General features: G+C 46.1%; 1 protein-coding gene across 4 annotated transcripts in view; it reads right to left on the reverse strand.

The window, feature by feature from the left end:
• The window catches only part of pdzrn4 (PDZ domain containing ring finger 4), a 331,311-nt gene that overhangs the window by 27,694 nt on the left and 284,834 nt on the right, over nt 1-18,783 (reverse strand). For all 4 annotated transcript variants that reach the window (XM_033037672.1, XM_033037673.1, XM_033037674.1 and 1 more), the window contains one exon: nt 4,715-4,968. In XM_033037672.1, the coding sequence (XP_032893563.1) occupies nt 4,715-4,968 (254 nt within the window). The remainder of the gene's footprint in view (nt 1-4,714; nt 4,969-18,783) is intronic.

Raw genomic sequence — 18,783 nt, forward strand, 5'->3', positions numbered from 1 at the left:
AAAGAAAGATCTTTGCTTTACAGGCTGTCTTTTACATTCACTAAATATCAGCGAGTGCTTCAGAGCCTGTACTTGTGAAGTGGTGTATCTGCTGTACCTGCAGTAGTTAGTGCACCTGATTTAACACAATCCCACGTGGGTAGCAAGTTGTCTCCGGCAACACCCTTCAGACAGGAGACCAGATGGGTTATTTAGATTTGTTGAGGACTAAAATTTGGCAGGAAAGTGAGAAAACATTCTTGTTCCTCTTTCAATGGAACCACCAGAGTCTTCACGTTTTGTAAAGATCGATTGTAGAGATACAGCATGGAGACAGGCCCTTCAGCCCACCACGTCCACATTGACCAGCGATCTCACATTCACACTAAATTATGTTATCCCACTTTTGCATCCCACACTAGCCTCAATCTACAGAGGCCAATTAAACTACAAATCCGCATGTATTTGGGGTGTGGAAAGAAACTAGAGCACCCAGAGGAAATCCATGCGGCCACAGGGAGAACATGCAACTTCACACAGACAGTCACGGTGGCACAGCGGTAGAGCTGCTGCCTTATACTGGGGGCGCTGTCCTGTGCACGGCTGCCCAGCCAGCAGCTGTCTGTCTCTTCATCTTTATATTTTTTATTTTAGTTAGTTAAGTGTTTTGTTTGGAGGTCTAGACTTTTTTTATGTGGGGGGTGGGGGGGGGGGGAGGGGGAAACTACCTTTCAGGGTCCCTACCTGGTCAGAGAGGCAGCTTTTCTCCGGGCTGCAGCTTCGACCCGTCCTCGCGGCCTACCAGCGGGTCTGGAGCGGCGTTTCCTGTCGGGGACCGCCCAGAACCTCGGCTCGACGGCGGCACAGCGCTGGAGCGCCATCACGGAGCGGGCGATGCCTTGCCTGGGTCGCCGCGCTGGAGCTCCGGTGAGCTGAGACCGCCGGGTAAAACATCGCGGAGCTGCGGGACCGTGGAGCGACCAGCTGTGGGCGGCGGCGCTGAACTTTACATCGGGAGCCTGGGATCTCTAGATGAGATCGCCAGTTGTGGAGCTCCAACCGGCGCGGCCTTGTCGGCTTCGAAAGCCGCGGCCTCCAGTGCGGAAGCGGTCGTTCCAGGGTTCCCAAGCCGCTGGGAGGACTCTCCCGACGCCGGAGCACCACCACCCGGCGAGAACGGCCTGGAACATCGGGCCTCCGTAGAGGCAACTGTGGAGGCCTCAATAGGCCCGACTATGGGTGAACTGGGGTTGGGGACTGGACTTTGTGCCTTCCCTCATGGTGGGAGCCATTGTGGGTGGATGTTCTATGTGTTTAAGACTCTCATTGGTGTTATGTCTGTATTCTTTTTTTTGTGTGCTGCAAAATGGCAAAAAGCATTTCACTTCACTACACCTGGGTGTATGTGAATGTGACTAATAAAATACCTTTGATACCTTTATAGCACCAGAGACCCGGGTTCCATTCTGACTACGGGTGCTGTCTGTATGGAGTGTGCACGTTCCCTCTGTCACTGTGTGGGATTTCTCCGAGTGCTCCGGTTTCAATAGACAATAGGTGCAAGAGTAGGCCATTTGGCCCTTCGAGCCTGCACTGCCATTCAATGTGATCATGGCTGATCATCCCCAATCAGTACCCCGTTCCTGCCTTCTCCCCATATCCCCTGACTCCACTATTTTTAAGAGCCCTATCTAGCTCTCTCTTGAAAGCATCCAGAGAACCTGCCTCCACCGCCCTCTGAGGCAGAGAATTCCACAGACTCACCACTCTGTGAGAAAAAGTGTTTCCTCATCTATGTCCTAAATGGCTTACTGCAACACTCCAAAGACGTACAAGTTTGTGGGTTATTTGGCTTTGGTAAATTGCAAATTGTCTCCAGTGTGTAGGATAATGCTGGTGTACGGGGTGATCGTCTGGTCAGACGGACTCAGTAGACTGAAGGGCCTGTTTCCATGCTGTACTTCTAAAGTTTAAAGTAAAGGAACGTGAGTCTCTGGTGCTGTGAGGCAGCAGATCTACCAGCTGCGCCACTGCGACGTCCATTGCATCTCCGAAAGATGGCACCTGCAACCGTTCTGCCTAATCTTTAACATCCGACTCAAGATGGAAGAAAATTGCTGATGAAGCCACCAGCTTCTCACGACAGCACGGACGGAGAGTATACCCTCTCCAAGAATCCCAAGATGTAGTGATTCTGACAGCACTTGTATGTGGACAAAACCTTTTACATTAAACTCCGTTGGAAAGCAGCTGGCGAAGAAGCTGATGAAATCAACCAGGCTTCTGATCAATCCGATACAGAAAGTGCAAGCACATTTTTCTTTATAAAGCCATCTGTCAGTGTCAGTGTTTAGAATTTGTATTTGTACACAAAATTCACTCAAGTAAGACAGAATCTTTCAAAAAGAGGATTGCATTTAAATTAACACGTTATTCTTTTTACTGCGTTTACATTCACATATTCTGACTTTAAAAAAATGTATTAACAACAGCGCCTTCCAATACAGCTTTAAGTGCATGGATGGTTCAGTCACCTAGATATACAGCTAGATATTTAACATGGCCTCAACAAAAGTCTACTTTTCAAAATAGATTGGATGGAAAAATGAAAAAAAAAGCAGTCAAAACTGGTGCTCTTATATACGGAACAGTCTCACAATCTCTAGTTTTATCGGGAAAGTTTCCTGTCCTTAGTTGAAGGAATTTCTCCCCTAAGTTAATGGTACAATCTAGCCATTATCCTTCTCACACAACCCATATGACCTGTGGAACAATATGATTGAATATCAGACAACTGGAGGTGCTGGGTATCTGAAATTACAAAATACTGGAAATACTCCATAGGTTGGCACAGTAGCACAGGGGTAGGGTTGCTGCCTCACGGTGCCAGAGACCCGGGTTTGATCCTGACCTCAGGTGCTGTCTGTGTGGAGTTTGTACGTTCTCCCTGTGACTGCATGGGTTTCCTCCGGGTGCTCCGTTTTCCTCCCACATTCTAAAGACTTTGGTGCAGGTTTGTAGGTTAATCAGCTTCTGTAAAAATTGTCCCTAGTGTGTGAGACAGAACAAATGCACTGTGCAGACTTGGTGGGCAGCTTTGCGGGTTGACTGCCCTCTGTAAAACAGCCTCAAGTGTGTCGAGAGTGGATGCAAAAGTGAGATAACAGAACTAGTGGGTAAGGGCGATTGATGATGGGCTTGGACTCGGTGGGCCGATGGGCCTGTTTCCACACTGTCTCTATAAAAAATAAACACAATGAACTAGCAGCTATGGTCATGCAAATGTAAAGGGTGGTGTCTGGAGAGTGGTAGACCATAGAAAATAAGCAGAGGGAAATCATTTGCTCCATAAGGAAGCAGTGCCAGAAAAGGCAAGTGTTGTGGACCCGGGATGGGGTAGTTCAGATAGCCTCTGGAGTAGTTCAATGTGATGCCTCTGATGTACCATGGTGAGACCTTTGAAACCCACATCCCCAGAGAGCTGGAGTCAAGCATCTTTGTACTTGGAAGCAGCATTGGGGAATGAAAAGGATGCCCAGGCAAAAAAAGAGTGCAGGGCAAACACAGTGTCACCAGGGTCCACGTGGATTTGAGGGATGTCTGGGGGAGGAGGAGTCAGGGGAGGAGACGAAGCTGATGATTGAACAGACTGGGCAGTGGTACACTGGTAGACATTTGGAGGAAAACCCTATGAAAGAAAATAACCCCTAAATTAAAGGCTGACCGAGTTAAAGAGAGAGTTCATGGTGCAGAGAAAACATGTTAAAACGAGACTAGAACTAGCCATAAGAAAATCAACTGGATTTAGACCTAGGGCCATGGAGATTAAAAACTCTGTGTTGAATTGAAATGGGATGTTAATTAGGTTCAGGTGCAGTTTTATGTATGTCTCTGGGCAGGGTTGAACGATTGCCATTGAAGGCGTACCATCCCGCAAGGGCAAGTATCTACGAGCGGTCAAACCATGAAGAAATGGATGACAATTTAAGGCTATTTTTATTGGAATAAAGTTAAGGAGAATGTGAAAACGGGGATCCTCGGAGGGTAAATAATGAAACAGTTATTGCTAGTGAACACTCAGCAGTGTAGAGGGAGGGAGTGAATTTTACCACGCTGGTGCAGCGGTAGATTTGCTGCCTTACAGCGCCAGAGGCCCGGGTTCGATCCTGACTATGGGTACTTGTCTGTATGGAGTATGTACATTCCCCCTATGACCACGTGGGTTTTCTCCAGGTGCTCCCGGTTTCCTGCCACACTCCAAAAACGTGCAGGTCTGTAGGTTAATTGGCTTTGGTAAAATTGTAAATAGTCCCCAGTGTGTAGGATAGTGCTAGTGTATGGGGATCGATGGTCGGCATGGACTCGGTGGGCTGAAGGGCCTGTTTCTGTGCAGTATCTTTAAAACCTAAAGTCTCAAGCCATAGAAGAGATTAGGTAGTGAGGTTTTTTCCACACAAAATTAATGAATGCTTTTCCACAAGTGCTTATTGAGGTGGGGATTAACAATTTGAAAGCCACTTTGTACACACATTATAAAAGTATTTAACAAAAAAAACTATGGGCAAGGAGAAGCAAATGGAATTAGAGTAAACAGCATCAGCTGAATAGCTTCATTAACAAAACCTTTTCAAAGTAAATGCCTGTGGGCAACAAGACAGCAAACGTCATTTCAGTCTGCACGGTTAGTTTAAGTTATCCAAATACAGCAGGTAGGTTGAATGAGAGGCACTGGTACCTGTCTGACAGCAGATAGGGGCAGATGTCGGGAACCGGAGGGGAAGATGATCTGAGCTTGGACAGAGCCATGATGTGTTCAAAAGTGATTTCTGTCTGTGTGCCAGCATCCACCAGCGGGACCTCCTGGGAGCTGCCATGGATTTTTGTGACGGGGGTTCTCCGCAGAACTTGCACGACAATCGGGTCCTTGGCGTTGCGGAACGCCTCCACTGCCTCTTCGTGTGTGGCTTTCGACAGATCCTTCCCGTTGACCTGAGAAAAACAGAGCATCGATTCACTATTCAACCTCTCTCTGGCAACATACACTTCTCTTTCCCATTGTGGGCGCATTCACATGGCCCTGAGGAGCAGAAACAGAGGGTGCGGCGCGCCATGGGAACTGTGCAAACCAAACTAGTCTGTGGGGAAAATGTGGAGAACCTTGCACCAAGTTTAGTTTAGTTTAGTTTATTATTGTCACATAAATTCATAAGTTCATTGTGAATTTATGATCTTATTAATGTCACGTGTACCGAGGTACAGTGAAACTTTTTTTGTTGCGTACCATCCAGTCAATAAAAAGACGACAGATACACCACCGTCAACTGAAGGTCCGCACCACCTTTAACCCAGACAAAATTACGAGAGCATTGCCTCCATCCTGAAGGAGTTCATTGTTCACCTGTTAACCTGTTCAGTGCCAACCCCCCCCACCCCTCCGAGGACATGGCAAATAGTGTAAAAAAAACTTGGCAGTGAACAGGTTAATTGTTCATTCTTTAAGTTTCCAGCACTGCACGGTGTTTTAGAGGCACGCCAAGGGCATCATTCGTGGGTCAGAGGTGTATTATTGAATTATTACTACATGACCTCTGTTGCTCTGGCAAAATGGATAATCCGGCAAGGCTCTGGAACCAAGGGTGCCGGTAAATCGGTGGTGGGCCTGTAGATATGTTTACAATCAAGCCATACACAGGAGAGGGGAAAGGAAAAATATGAAGTCAGGTAACCGTGCTCAATCCCACTGGGGTCATCTGCCATCGGTATTACGTCAACAGATTGAATAAAAGCCCATCTCTCAAAGCACCGCACACCTGTTAATATTTACGTAGGGCTCTTCTTGTTCAGTTGAGAGTTTGACTGAGTCCAACAGTTGGCACTTGGGTAAAACCAGGCAGGAACAAGACGTAAAGTCCTATTGTTGCTTTCTTCCTGTCTACAGGAGAACCTTATTGCCTGCCATCTCGTTCTCTTTCTGTGTGTGGTCCAGCTGGCTAGGCATGTCCCTCAGGACCAGAACCACCCAAGCAGCACATAACACAGCCATCATCTGCTTAATCTGATCCCCCCTGCCGCACGCCTTCATCCTGTTAGACAAATTCCATTTGTTCCACCCAACGTTCTCCTCAACCTTCCCTGCCACCTCCACTTGCTTCCCTCTCTGTTGGGTCTGATGAGGAATCTCTCATTGAAAATGCAGAAACGAGGAACTGCAGATGCTGGTTTACAAAGAAGGACACAAAGTGCCGGAGCAACTCAGCGGGTCAGACGGCATCCCCGGAGAACAAGGACAGGTGATGTTTCGGGTCAGGACCCTTATTCAGACTGGCCTCACAGGGAGGGACTCGAGCGAGGCCTTGATTATGCCCCACAATCAAGGGATCGTGTCTGTTACTTGCAGATGAACCGGATCTGGAAGCACCAATGCATTGCACATGAAGAACGTTACAGGCCATTTAAATGCAATGTGCACCAATGCAACGGTTGACATGTATTCCATGGACTGGCTATCGCTATTGACATAGAGCACTTTTTGAAGCACGGCAAACAGCAACATAATAAATCTGCATTATTTTAGCAACTTTCACCTCCCCATGATCATAGGTAAATAACCACTGTCAGTGCAGTTGTCACTGAAAGGCAGGATACATGGGTCAAATGGCACAAGAAACTTCCACAAAACAGCAAAGAAATAATGTAGAAACAAAGAACTGCAGATTCTGGTTTACACCAGATATAGACACAATGTGCTGGAGTAATTCAGCAGGTCAGGCAGCATCTCTGGAGAAAAATGGTGGGTAACGTTTCAGGTCTTCAGAGTGAAAAAGGATCCCGATCTGAAATGTCACCCATCCTTTTTCTCCGGAGATGCTGCCTGACCTGCTGAATTACTCAGCATAGAAAAAATAGCCAGGTTGACAATTTTCTTAAGTTGGATTAAAGTTTAAATATCCGTTAGAAAGCCAGTTGGAATCCCCTGAAAGTCCCGTAAAGACAGCGTATTTGCAATCTTGAAGAGTGGGCAGACATGGCTTCACTCCAAAGTCTCATCTGAAAGGCAGCACCTCGGATATGCAGCGTTCCCTCATTAAAGCACTAAGGCGTTACTTGGAGTATGTGCCCACGTCCCTGGAGTGTAGCTTGGAGCGTACAATCAGACCCGGGCCAAAGTGAAGCCGTTAAGCCCTAACACATGACTGCTGCCAACCTTGTTATTCTTCCATCGCTCTGAACGGCCTTAAGTCTGATCGACAAGAAGGTTCTCACATGAAAGCATAGCCACACTGTTCGATGGATAGAGGGGCATTAGTGTAATTGTACTGTGCCAGATGGGCTAATTAAACCATGCATACCCAATGAATAGTAAAGCATTGATTTTTGCTCACATAGTCAGTATTATTTCTTGCCTTGATGAATGTTCTACGTGATGGCTTTTGTTCCACCCCCCCTCCCCCCCCCTCGAAAAACACCCTCTTTAATATCTTAGTAAATCTGTGCCAGATGTAAGGAAGTGAGTTTCGAGCTGAAACGTGCATGGTCAGGCTAAATTCACTGGCACTGCCTCTTCTCTGGGCAAACCACTGCAGTCGGAGTAGAGGCAGCTAGAGGGACCAGAAGTTAAATCAAGTCAAGTCAAGGGAGTTTGTTGTCATGTGTCCCAGATAGGACAATGAAATTCTCGCTTGCTGCAGCACAACAGAGTATTGTAAACAACAATACAGAACAGTTCAATTCAATATACACATAAATAAGCGGATAAAGTGCTATAAAAACGCTGTTACAGTTCAGAGTCTGTTTGTTGGCGAGCTTAATAGCCTGATGGCTGTGGGGTAGAAGCCATCACGGTTCCTGAACCTGGATGTAACAGGTTTCAGGCTCCTGTACCTTCTGCCCGACGGTAGCGGAGAGATGAGTGCGTGGCCAGGATGGTGTGGGTCCTTGATGATGTTGGCTGCCTTTTTGAGGCAGCGACTGCGATAGATCCCTTCGACAGTGAGGAGGTCAGAGCCGATGATGGACTGGGCAGTGGCCATAACCTTCTGCATCCTTTTCTGAAGACGTGGACAAGTTGCATTTCGGATGGGCAGCGCCAGCAAGCTGGCCGACCCCACCTCCAACAGCATTGCCGAGCCTGTAGCGCTGCCTGGCAAAACTGTTTTATTATGCATGCAAAGAACAAAGCCGCAACAGTTTGACAGAAGCGGCACAAAAGCACATTGTACCAGCACAGAGTTGCGGCACAAAGCGCAGATTATGTGACTGCAAAACTGATTATTTTCCCCTGGGGTTTTATTTTTGCTTGATTTTATGCCTGACTATTGCACAAATAGACTTACCAATGTGCCCACAGTGCATAAAACATGTCCTCTGGTCTTTCTTCTGTGCTAACTAAGCACCGTGTAGCATTCTCAACCTGCTCAGCACAAAGCTCATTTAGATGCTCCAAATGGTTCTCTTTGCTCCAACACTTCATTACTTTCAATTACAAAAACAGGGCTCGCATCCCACCCAGCCAAGTCTGTCTCTCAACTGTATATTGTCAGGGGGAGATAAGCCCGGACATGAGACCCCTCCAGATTCCCTCAGCGTGACGGGAGCTGCAGGTTAAGAGAGAATTTCCCCAGCTTCTGGCTACATCCCTAATCCCTGACTCCCTGACTCCCCAATCAGACCACTCGACCAAGACCAGAATCTCTCCCTTTGGGAACAGCAGGGTGAATGTCAGATTAGATGGATTCATGCAAAGGCTCTTAGACATTGATTAATACTTTAATTATATTAACTTGGTGTAACACCGTCGAATTTATCACTTAATAGAAAACATGCAGCTTCTGAGACCTGCCCTGGCTCACGGTTATATTTCCTGGACCGAAACAGAGGAGTGAGTTTACACCAGCCAATTTTCTGAAGTTAGACACATAAAGCTGGAGTAACTCGCTAGAATTTAGAAGATTGAGGGGGGATCTTATAGAAACTTACAAAATTCTTAAGGGGTTGGACAGGCTAGATACAGGAAGATTGTTCCCGATGTTGGGGAATTCCAGAACAAGGGGTCACAGTTTAAGGATAAGGGGGAAATCTTTTAGGACCAAGATGAGAAAAACATTTTTCACACAGAGAGTGGTGAATCTCTGGAATTCTCTGCCACAGAAGGTGGTTGAGGCCAGTTCATTGGCTATATTTAAGAGGGAGTTAGATGTGGCCCCTGTGGCTAAAGGGATCAGGGGGTATGGAGAGAAGGCAGGTACAGGATACTGAGTTGGATGATCAGCCATGATCATATTGAATGGCGGTGCAGGCTCGAAGGGCCGAATGGCCTACTCCTGCACCTAATTTCTATGTTTCTATGTTTCTATGTAACTCAGCGGGTCAGACAGCATCTCTGGAGGAAAGGAATAGTTGATGTTTCGGGTCGAGATCCTTTTTCAGACTGGAGAGTCAGGGGGAGATATAGACGGTGATGTAGAGAGATATAGAACAAATGAATGAAAGATATGCAAAAAAGTAACCATGATTAAGGAAACAGGTCATTGGTAGCTATTTGTTAGCTACAGATAATGCGCCTCCACAAGACCACTTTGAAGCTGGTGTGACGGCTGGTGGAAGTAGGTAAAATCAGTGAGACCATTTGCAAATATTTTGCACAATTTAGGTTTTTTTGTAAAAGAAGAAAGGACTGGATCCTTCTGTAGAAATTCGGATGAATTAAATTATGTTCAGATTGTGACAATGGAAATATGGGATTTTCACAATTTGACAGATAACAACAAAAACTCAGTTACAAAAATAAAATCAAGATCCCCACCCCGACACCCCCTCACAAACTGTACCCACCCACTGTACCCCGACACACACTGTACCCCGACACACACTGTACCCCGACACACACTGTACCCCGACACACACTGTACCCCGACACACACTGTACTACGGTACCCACTGTACCCCGACACACACTGTACCCCGGTACCCACTGTACCCCGACACACACTGTACCCCGACACACACTGTACCCCGACACACACTGTACCCCGACACACACTGTACCCCGGTACCCACTGTACCCCGACACCCACTGTACCCCGACACACACTGTACCCCGACACACACTGTACCCCGGTTCCCACTGTACCCCGACACACACTGTACCCCGACACACCTCCACACACCTATCTACCTCTGTAAATCTAGCCACAGCATTCCATAGTTGAGAATGCCAGGGATTCACTACCCTCTGTGAGAAGCTCCTACCCAACCAGAGATCTGGCCCTTGATCTTGTAACGATGGGTGATCATTTACATCTGTTAGCTTGACGTGCACAGAAAGTGAGAACAATGAAGAAAATAATTTGATTTAAAGTCCAGGATTTGACGTAGGTTGCTAGGACAGATAAGAATGTCATTCATAGTAGGGATCATACCGCTGTATCTTAGTTTAGTTTATTTAGTTTAGTTTAGCGACACAGCATGGAAACAGGCCATTCGGCTGACCAAATCCATGCCGACCAGTGATCCCTGCACAATAATGGTATCCTACACACACTAGGGACAATTTCCAATTTGTACCAAGCCAATCAGCCTACAGACCTGTACGTCTTCGGACTGTGGGGGGAACCCGGACCTCCCGGAGAAAACCCACGCAGGTCACGGGGAGAATGTACAAACTCTGTACAGACAGCACCCGCTGTCAGGATCGAAGCCATGTTTTTGACGCTGTAAGGCAACAACTCCACCACTGCGCCACCGTGCCGCATAAAAGCCTCAGCGATGAAACAGCAAAATAGAGGGTCGTGGGGATTCTGATGATTATAAATTATGAATCAGCAGAGTCAGGGGAGAAGGCAGGAACGGGGTACTGATTGGGGATGATCAGCCATGATCACATTGAATGGCGGTGCTGGCTCAAAGGGCCGAATGGCCTACTCCTGCACCTATTGTCCATTGTCTAATCCAGATAAAATGATGAAAAAAAAACTGATTAGATTATTCAGCTGTCATTGTCACGGTGGAAAGGCATCGTTCTACCAGGCAGCAACAGGTCATAGAGCACCTTTAACCAAGAGGAGGGGAATCAGGAGCCTGAACGCATACATTTAAGGTTAGAGGGGCAAGGTTTAATAGGAACCTGAGGAGCACCTTTTTCACACAGAGGGTGATGGGTATATAGAACAAGCTGCCAGAGCAGGTAGTTGAGGTAGATGTTATAACAACATTTAAAAGACAACATTTATAAGACCACAGCGCCAGAAACCCAGGTTCGATCCTAACCGAGTTTATACGTTCTCCTTGGTGCTCTGGTTTCCTCCCACACTCTAAAGACATACAGGTTTGTAGGTTAAATGGCTTCAGTAAAATTGTAAATTGTCCACAGCGTGTAGGATAGCACCAGTGTACGGGGATCGGTGGTCGTTGCAGGCTCGGTGGGCCAAAGGGCCTGTTTCTGCACTGTATTTCTGAAGTTTAAATAAATCGAAGGACATTGAGATATTAAGGGTATCAAGGACTGTGGTTGAGTTTAATTTAGAGATACAGCATCAAAACAGGCCCTTTGACCCACCAAGACCATATCGACCAACGGTCACCCGTACATAAGTTCTATCCTAAACACTAAATTTACAGAAGCCAATTAATCTACAAATATGCACGTCTTTGAAGTGTGGGAGGGAACCGGAGCACCTGGTGAAAACCCAAATGGTTACAGGGGTGCAGGTACAAACCCTGTACGGAAAAGCACCCGTACTCAGGATCGAACCGGAGTCAGTGGCACTGTAAGGCAGCAACTCTACCGCTGCGCCACTGTGCCACCCAAATCTGCCAACATATCCTGTTCTTTGTGTCAACATGAGCAGGAACGCACATCAAACAACATTTATTTTGGTGGGATGGTTCTGATGGCAAACAAGAGTTAACAATTGCAGCCCATGCTGAAGAAGGAGCTCGACTTAAAACGTCACCTATTTATTTTCTCCAGAGATGCCGCCTGACCTGCTGAGTCATTCCAGCTTTTTGTGTCTATTTTTGGTGTAAACCAGCATCTGCAGTTCTCTCTCCTACACAATGAAATATTGGTTTCACCCAGAGAGTTGTGAATCTGTGGAATTCTCTGCCACAGAAGGCAGTGGAGGCCAATTCACTGGACGTATTCAAGAGGGAGTTAGATATAGCTCTTAGGGCTGATGGAATCAAGGGATATGGCGAGAAAACAAGAACGGGGAACTGATTTTGGATGATCAGCCATGATCATATTGAATGACGGTAGTGGCTCGATGGGCCAAATGCACCTATTTTCTATGTTTCTATGTTTCTTTAAGACGACAGCTTCTGTGTTTATATGTCATCATCATCGTTAAAAACATCAACGGTGCCTTACAATGCTAATTACGACAGTGATTGCAACTTGTACTGAAGTGTGGATGACCGTTGGCTCGCTAGGAGCCCATCCGCCCTTTGACAGGTCTTGTTTTTGGTCCTGCTGGGGGTCCACAGCCCCCTCCTCACCTGGCAAACCAGACGGGGGAGATGGCTTAGTCACCAATTATCCGACCATGGAGCAGGTAGCACGGGACTACATGGTACCCGTGGCTGGGGGAACTCCCCCCGACCTGACCCGAGATGCCATTTAACTAATTCAAAGGCCAGAGTATTCATATCAGAGGGAAGAGGATATCCTTCTGGTGTCTGTGTTCCAGTTCCAGACTGGAGAGTGCTCAGACAAATGATCTGTAAAGCATAATTTAACGTTTCCGATTTCTACATCCAGCCTCTTGCTAGTCCATCACTGCTGCACTCTCACTAATTAGCACTTCCAGTTTTGCTGTATCTTGGTTAATAACCTTTATAATTTGCCTAACGCATTTCTCATTTCTTTCACAGTAAATTACCTGTTAATGTGAACAAGTAGGCCCTCAAGGCAGCAATCAAGAGAACGGTAATTGCCATTAAAAAATTTATGTTCAAAGTCTACCGTGGCGTTATAAAGTACAGGATGCAAACACCTTTTGTGAGCTCGGGTTAGTTTCCTGTACCGCCTTCAAAGGCACACGCTTTAAATAAAAGGCAAAATGCAACTAAACTTCCACGAGCATTGCCTCATGGAATCTCCCTTAATATCTTGAACCTTAGCCACCAATCCAGTTCAGTTCAGTTTATTGTCACGTGGACCGAGGTACAGCGATGATTGCAATCGAGCGGTCCACTGCGTACAGATACATGATAAAGTAAGACATGTTGCTGCAGGAGTAGAGATTATAAAGAGTGGGGCGAAGGTAGTGTGTAATTGTCGATCCACATCTGTGACCGGCGCACACAGAGTCGCCCGGCTCTGACGCCATCCGATGTCTAAGGAAATTGTTAGCCCAACCGCCTCCAGCCTTTGCTCCTTCGATGTCCTCAACTGAGGTGGAGGTGTGATGCTGGACCCAACATCCTGTGCAACACCATTTTCCTGGAGAACAACACCAAAGGATGTCACGGGTGGATCGGTAAATCTCTCAGCGATGATTTGTCACCTTTAACCTGGACTTTCAGAAGGTTTGCCGTCAAGGCCATTTAGTGGGTGGTCCAGAGATCTGCTGGGATGAGGTCCTGGGATGAGTACAGTCAGATACAGAAGCTTGAAAGCGTGCACCAGCAAATTCAGGAACAGCTTCTTCCCCTCTGTAATCAGGCTTCTGAGCGGCTTTTCCAAAAGCTAGGGTGCTATCCAATTCTCCTCTTGCTCATTGCGACAATGGACTGTTTATGGAGCTGGTGCACTAGAATACTGAAAACTGTTACGCACACTGTATATTCACCGTCGCTCAACCTATTGTACTTGAGTTGAGGTTGATTGAATTTATGTATAGTATTATCTGATTGATTGGATAGCATGCAAAACAAAGCTTTTCACTGTGCCACCTCCAGGTCCCTCAGATCGGCCGACTTGGGGCTGCTGAATATCCCGCGGCCTAGGCATAAGCTTAGGGGTGACCGCGCCTTTGCGGTTGCAGCTCCTAGACTGTGGAACAGCATCCCCCCTTCCCATCAGAACTGCTCCCTCCATCGACTCCTTTAAGTCAAGACTAAAATCTTATCTATACTCCCAAGCCTTTCCTGACGTCCACAGAGCGAGGGTTATATGTATATATGTATGTAGTTTGTTTGTTTACACTATTCTTATAACAAATGTAAAGCACTTTGGCCAACGAGAGTTGTTTTTTAAATGTGCTATATAAATAAATGTGACTTGGCTTGACGTGACAATAATGTGGGGCGGTTCAGAGGCGCAGCGGTCGAGTTTGCTGACTTACAGGCATGGAATTCTGAAATAAGAGAAGAAATTGCTGGGTCCACTCAGCAGGCCGGGCAGCTTCTATTGAGAGAGAAGCAAAGGTCGATGTTTAATGACCTTTCATTACACAATGGGGAAAAGTGAGAAAATAAGTGTGGGCAAAGATGCAGAGAAATGGGAGGGGTGGAGAGAACACCAGGAACATCTGCAGTATTTGTGGGGGGGGGGGGGAGGTTACCAGGCAAATCCAGATGACATGGATAGTAGAACCAAGGAATCAAGAACCAGAGGACATAGGTTTACCTGAGATGGGAAAGGTTTAATAGTAACCTGAGGGGAAACTTTTTTTTGAAACATAAAGTGTTGTGGCTTTAAACATTAAGTGTGGTGGGTGTATAGAACGAACTGCCGGAGTAGGTAGTTGAGGCAGGTACTTCCACAAAGTTTAAAAGACATTTGGACAGGTACATGGATAGGATAGGTTCAGAAGGATGCGGGCTAAATGCAAGCAGGTGGGACTAGTGTAGATGGGACATGTTCATCGGCGCGGTCATGTTGGGCCGAAGAGCCTGTTCGCACGCTGCATGACTCCAGAAACAAGGAACTGCAGATGCTGGTTTACAAAGAAAAAGGACACAATGTGCTGGATGGTGGTGGTTCTGTGTGAGAAAGAGAGGGTTAACAGCTTGTTACCAACAGCTCATCCCCAGCAGTATCTTTTAGTTTAGATTTCCAGCAGCTGTTCTGTTCTGCACCTCACAGATCCAGCAGCATTCTTCATCCTCATTCTTCCCGTATTTACATGTCCTCCAGACACTGTGATCAGCTGTGATTAGCAAGCCTTCATCGCTCCGTTGCCACCTGGATTATCTTGGGTCAAGTGTGAATATCGCTGTGGGAGATGGTTTACTGAACCCATTCTTCAGCAAGAATAAACTCAATCAGAACACAATTCAGCTTCCATTTCCCAATTCCAGAAGGGACTTACCAGTAACTAACTGAAATCTATCTTCTTTGGCACTGGATAACTCCTCTCCCACTTTACAAACTGCCAGCTACGAGAGATGATCTGGCAGGTGGAAAATGAAGTTGCATCTTATTTCTCTGCTGCCACTGTTGCTGTTCACTTTTAATGTCAAGGTGGAAGTTACATTACAGCAGAAACAACTACAAAGATTGGTGCAGGATTCTCCGAACGGCTGCTTTGTAACCTTCTCCTCCTTTCCCTCTGTGCTGCCACCCTCCAATCACTAGGCCTCATCCACTACTGGGGCTCATTTCCTACAGGTCCAACTGAAGCCCAACAAACAGGCAGATCAGTCCGTCCCTTTTACTAAATCCAAGAGAGAGAAGCTGTGTTAATTTGATGGAAGGTACACAAAAGGTATCAGTCTGAAGAAGGGTTTCGGCCCGAAACATTGCCTATTTCCTTCGCTCCAAAGATGCTGCTGCACCTGCTGAGTTTCTCCAGCATTTTTCTCTACCTTCGATTTTCCAGCATCTGCAGTTCCTTCTTAAACAATGAATTTGATGGATTCTGATGCAGCAAAGTACACTTCGTATCTTCTTTAATTTCTCAAGTAGGTTTGTGATTGCTCATTCCTGTTAACTAATTAGTCCAACATGGTAATAAAAAGGAACTGCAGCTGCTGGTTTATACCAAAGTTAAAGACAACATGCTGGAGAAACTCAGCGGGTCAGGCAGCATCTCTGGAGAAAATGGATAGGTGACATTTAGGGTCAGGACCTGAAGAAAGGTTGCTTATCCATGTTGTCCAGAGATGCTGCCTGACACACTTACTCCAGCAATTTATGTCTATCTTTGTCCATCAAGGTGTTCGGGAGTAGATACAAGGAACAGCAGATGCTGGTTTACAAAACAAGACACAAAGTGCTGGAGTAACTTAGTTGGTCAGGCAGCATCGTTGGGAAGAGGTGATGTTTTGAATTGGGACCCTTCTTTAGGTCCAGAGCCAACACGTTGGTTATCCACGATGTCCAGAGTTGCTGCCTGACCCGCTGAGATACTCCAGCACTTCGAGACTTGTGCGCCGCTTGGAGTGCAACCCTAATATATGAATCTTTTGATAATTCAGCACCCGTGAGACTTTATTAGTGCTGGTCTAGCAGAACCTTCACACTATTGGACGTGACTTCTATTTATATCCAAATACGTGCTTTATTTCACTTTTTTTAAATATAGGCTACATGGCAATGTACACTTTTTTCCTGATGAGTTTGAAGGGAGCAGGAAATATCGCAGAAGAAGATCTACTATCATCCGATATAATCGCTCCACTCTTAGATCTCGACTGCATTTGGAAATCTATTAGTACAATGCTGAAAAACAATTCTGCGCTCTGGTTATCTTCCCTTTGCTCTCTACCCGTTGTACCTCTGTATGGCTTAATTGCATTCATAAACAGTATTACCTGATTTTATTGGACAGCATACAAACAAAAGCTTTTCACTGTATCTCGGTACACGTGACAATAATAAACCTATACCAATTTTCGACCACAGTCGACATGAATCATGACGAATAATGATAGGCCATGTTGATTCGTGTACAGAGCGGAAACAGGCCCTTTGGCCCAACTCATCCATGCCGACCAAGATGCTGATCTAAACTAGCCCCACTTGCCTGCATTTGACTCATATCTCTATAAATCTTTCCAATCTGTGTACCTGCCCAAATGTATTTTAAATACCATGTAAAATGTTGGGAGCTAGCAGTCTAGGGATGGAACCAAGGAAGAGATTTGGCCTAAACGTGTTAAATCTGTGGCAGGGGCTAAAATGGTTCAATGATATCCAGTGTTATTAAATTGGCTAATTAGGGAAAAAATAACCTGAACTAGGGTCGGAAGAGTCTGATGAAGGGTCTCGACTCGACACGTCACCAATTCCTTTCTCCAGAGATGCTGCCTGACCTGCTGAGTTACTCCAGCATTTTGTGTCTATCTTCTGCAGTTCTTTCCTACACAAAAAAAATAACCAATTGGGATGCAGTGATTTAAAATTTACCACTGGCATTAATACCCACCGTATGCCAGTAATAAAAAGTTACCTTTGTTGCCACTGTTAGATTGCAATAATTCTGCTTGCAATCTTTAGCATCTAGCTGAGGCAGTGGAAAGAGTAAACTCTGAGATGGACGCCAGAACTGACTAACTCTTCACCAGGTTGTCTGAGTAGTAATTGCAAGCGCGAAGATACAGCCCTTGGTTTTGCATACAGACTCCATACAGATGCAGGCCGGGAATTGTGAGGTGACTTTGAGACGTGGGCCTAGAGAGTGGAGGCTTCTGTTAACAAATGCTGATAGAACTCAGATGAAATGAAACGCTGCCATGAGCCCGTGCATGTGCCATTTCTACAATTCCCCAGGGATCCCTCCACTTGCTTGCAACAATTTCTATAACGTCCTCCTGCTTAGTTTGTAAATTAGATCAGACAGCAAGTGTCTGTTTCAATTGTTGCAGCTTAAGATCAATATATTTTTGCGAAATTAATGACCAGAATTCAGATTCCAGCACAGTTCCGAGATTCCTGGACGAGAGCTGAATTTGTACACAACAAAGTTAAGAAGTCTATTTTTACTCTTTGTCACTGTCCCAACTTTTCAGAATTACAATGTGCTGCCTTTGCCTCCAGGCTCCTGCCTGGCATGAGGTTTAAGCTCTCAGTATTCTGCCGCCCCTGATGCTGGATAATGCATATCGCTGGCCCCATTAACTGCAGGGATGATTCGAAATGCTACACACCAGCTAACCCGTGAATTATAATTGTACCAGATAAAAACGCATCGACTCTGTGACATTTCTCCGTAACGCTTTAAATATGGCACAGTGTCCCAGGCGACAGTATCTGATAAAAAATTGACTTTGACCCACACTCTGTCGAGAAACCAGGTGCTTGGTTTCAATGAACATCTTAAAGTACAGACATTTCCTCCAACTGTGCATTGGGAACATTAATGTAACAGTTCTAACTTTTGCAGCAGCAGTTCCAACATATTCCTGCCTCTCATTCCTTATTGGGCTTTAGACTGTCGAGATGCAGCGCGGAAACAGACCCTTCAGCCCCCGAGTCCGCGCCGATCAGCGATCACCCCATACCCTACACACTAGCAACAATTTATAATTTTACCAAAACCAAATAACCTACAGACCTGCACGTCCTTGGATTGTGTGAGGAAACTGGAGGACTGGCAGAAAACCCACACGGTCACAGGGAGAACGTACAAACTCCATACAGACATAACCCATAGCCAGGATCGAACCGGAGTCTCTGGAGCTGTAAGACAGCAACTATCGCTGCATCACCGTGCCACCCTAATTCTAACCGTTACACAGTTGAGGATTTCAATTTCCCAGTTGACAAGTTGTAAAGGGGCTCTATGTCATCCGCTCAAGCCTCTGAATTGCAACTCCATGAATTTAACTGCTGTGCCTGTCTGCGCCCAACCAAGCCTTCACCCCAATAGAGCTGGGCATGAAATATTAAGCATATAGTGTGCAGTTCTGGTTGCCCTA

The sequence above is a fragment of the Amblyraja radiata genome, chromosome 19 (genome assembly GCF_010909765.2).
Source record: "Amblyraja radiata isolate CabotCenter1 chromosome 19, sAmbRad1.1.pri, whole genome shotgun sequence".
In the NCBI taxonomy this organism is placed as follows: domain Eukaryota; kingdom Metazoa; phylum Chordata; class Chondrichthyes; order Rajiformes; family Rajidae; genus Amblyraja; species Amblyraja radiata.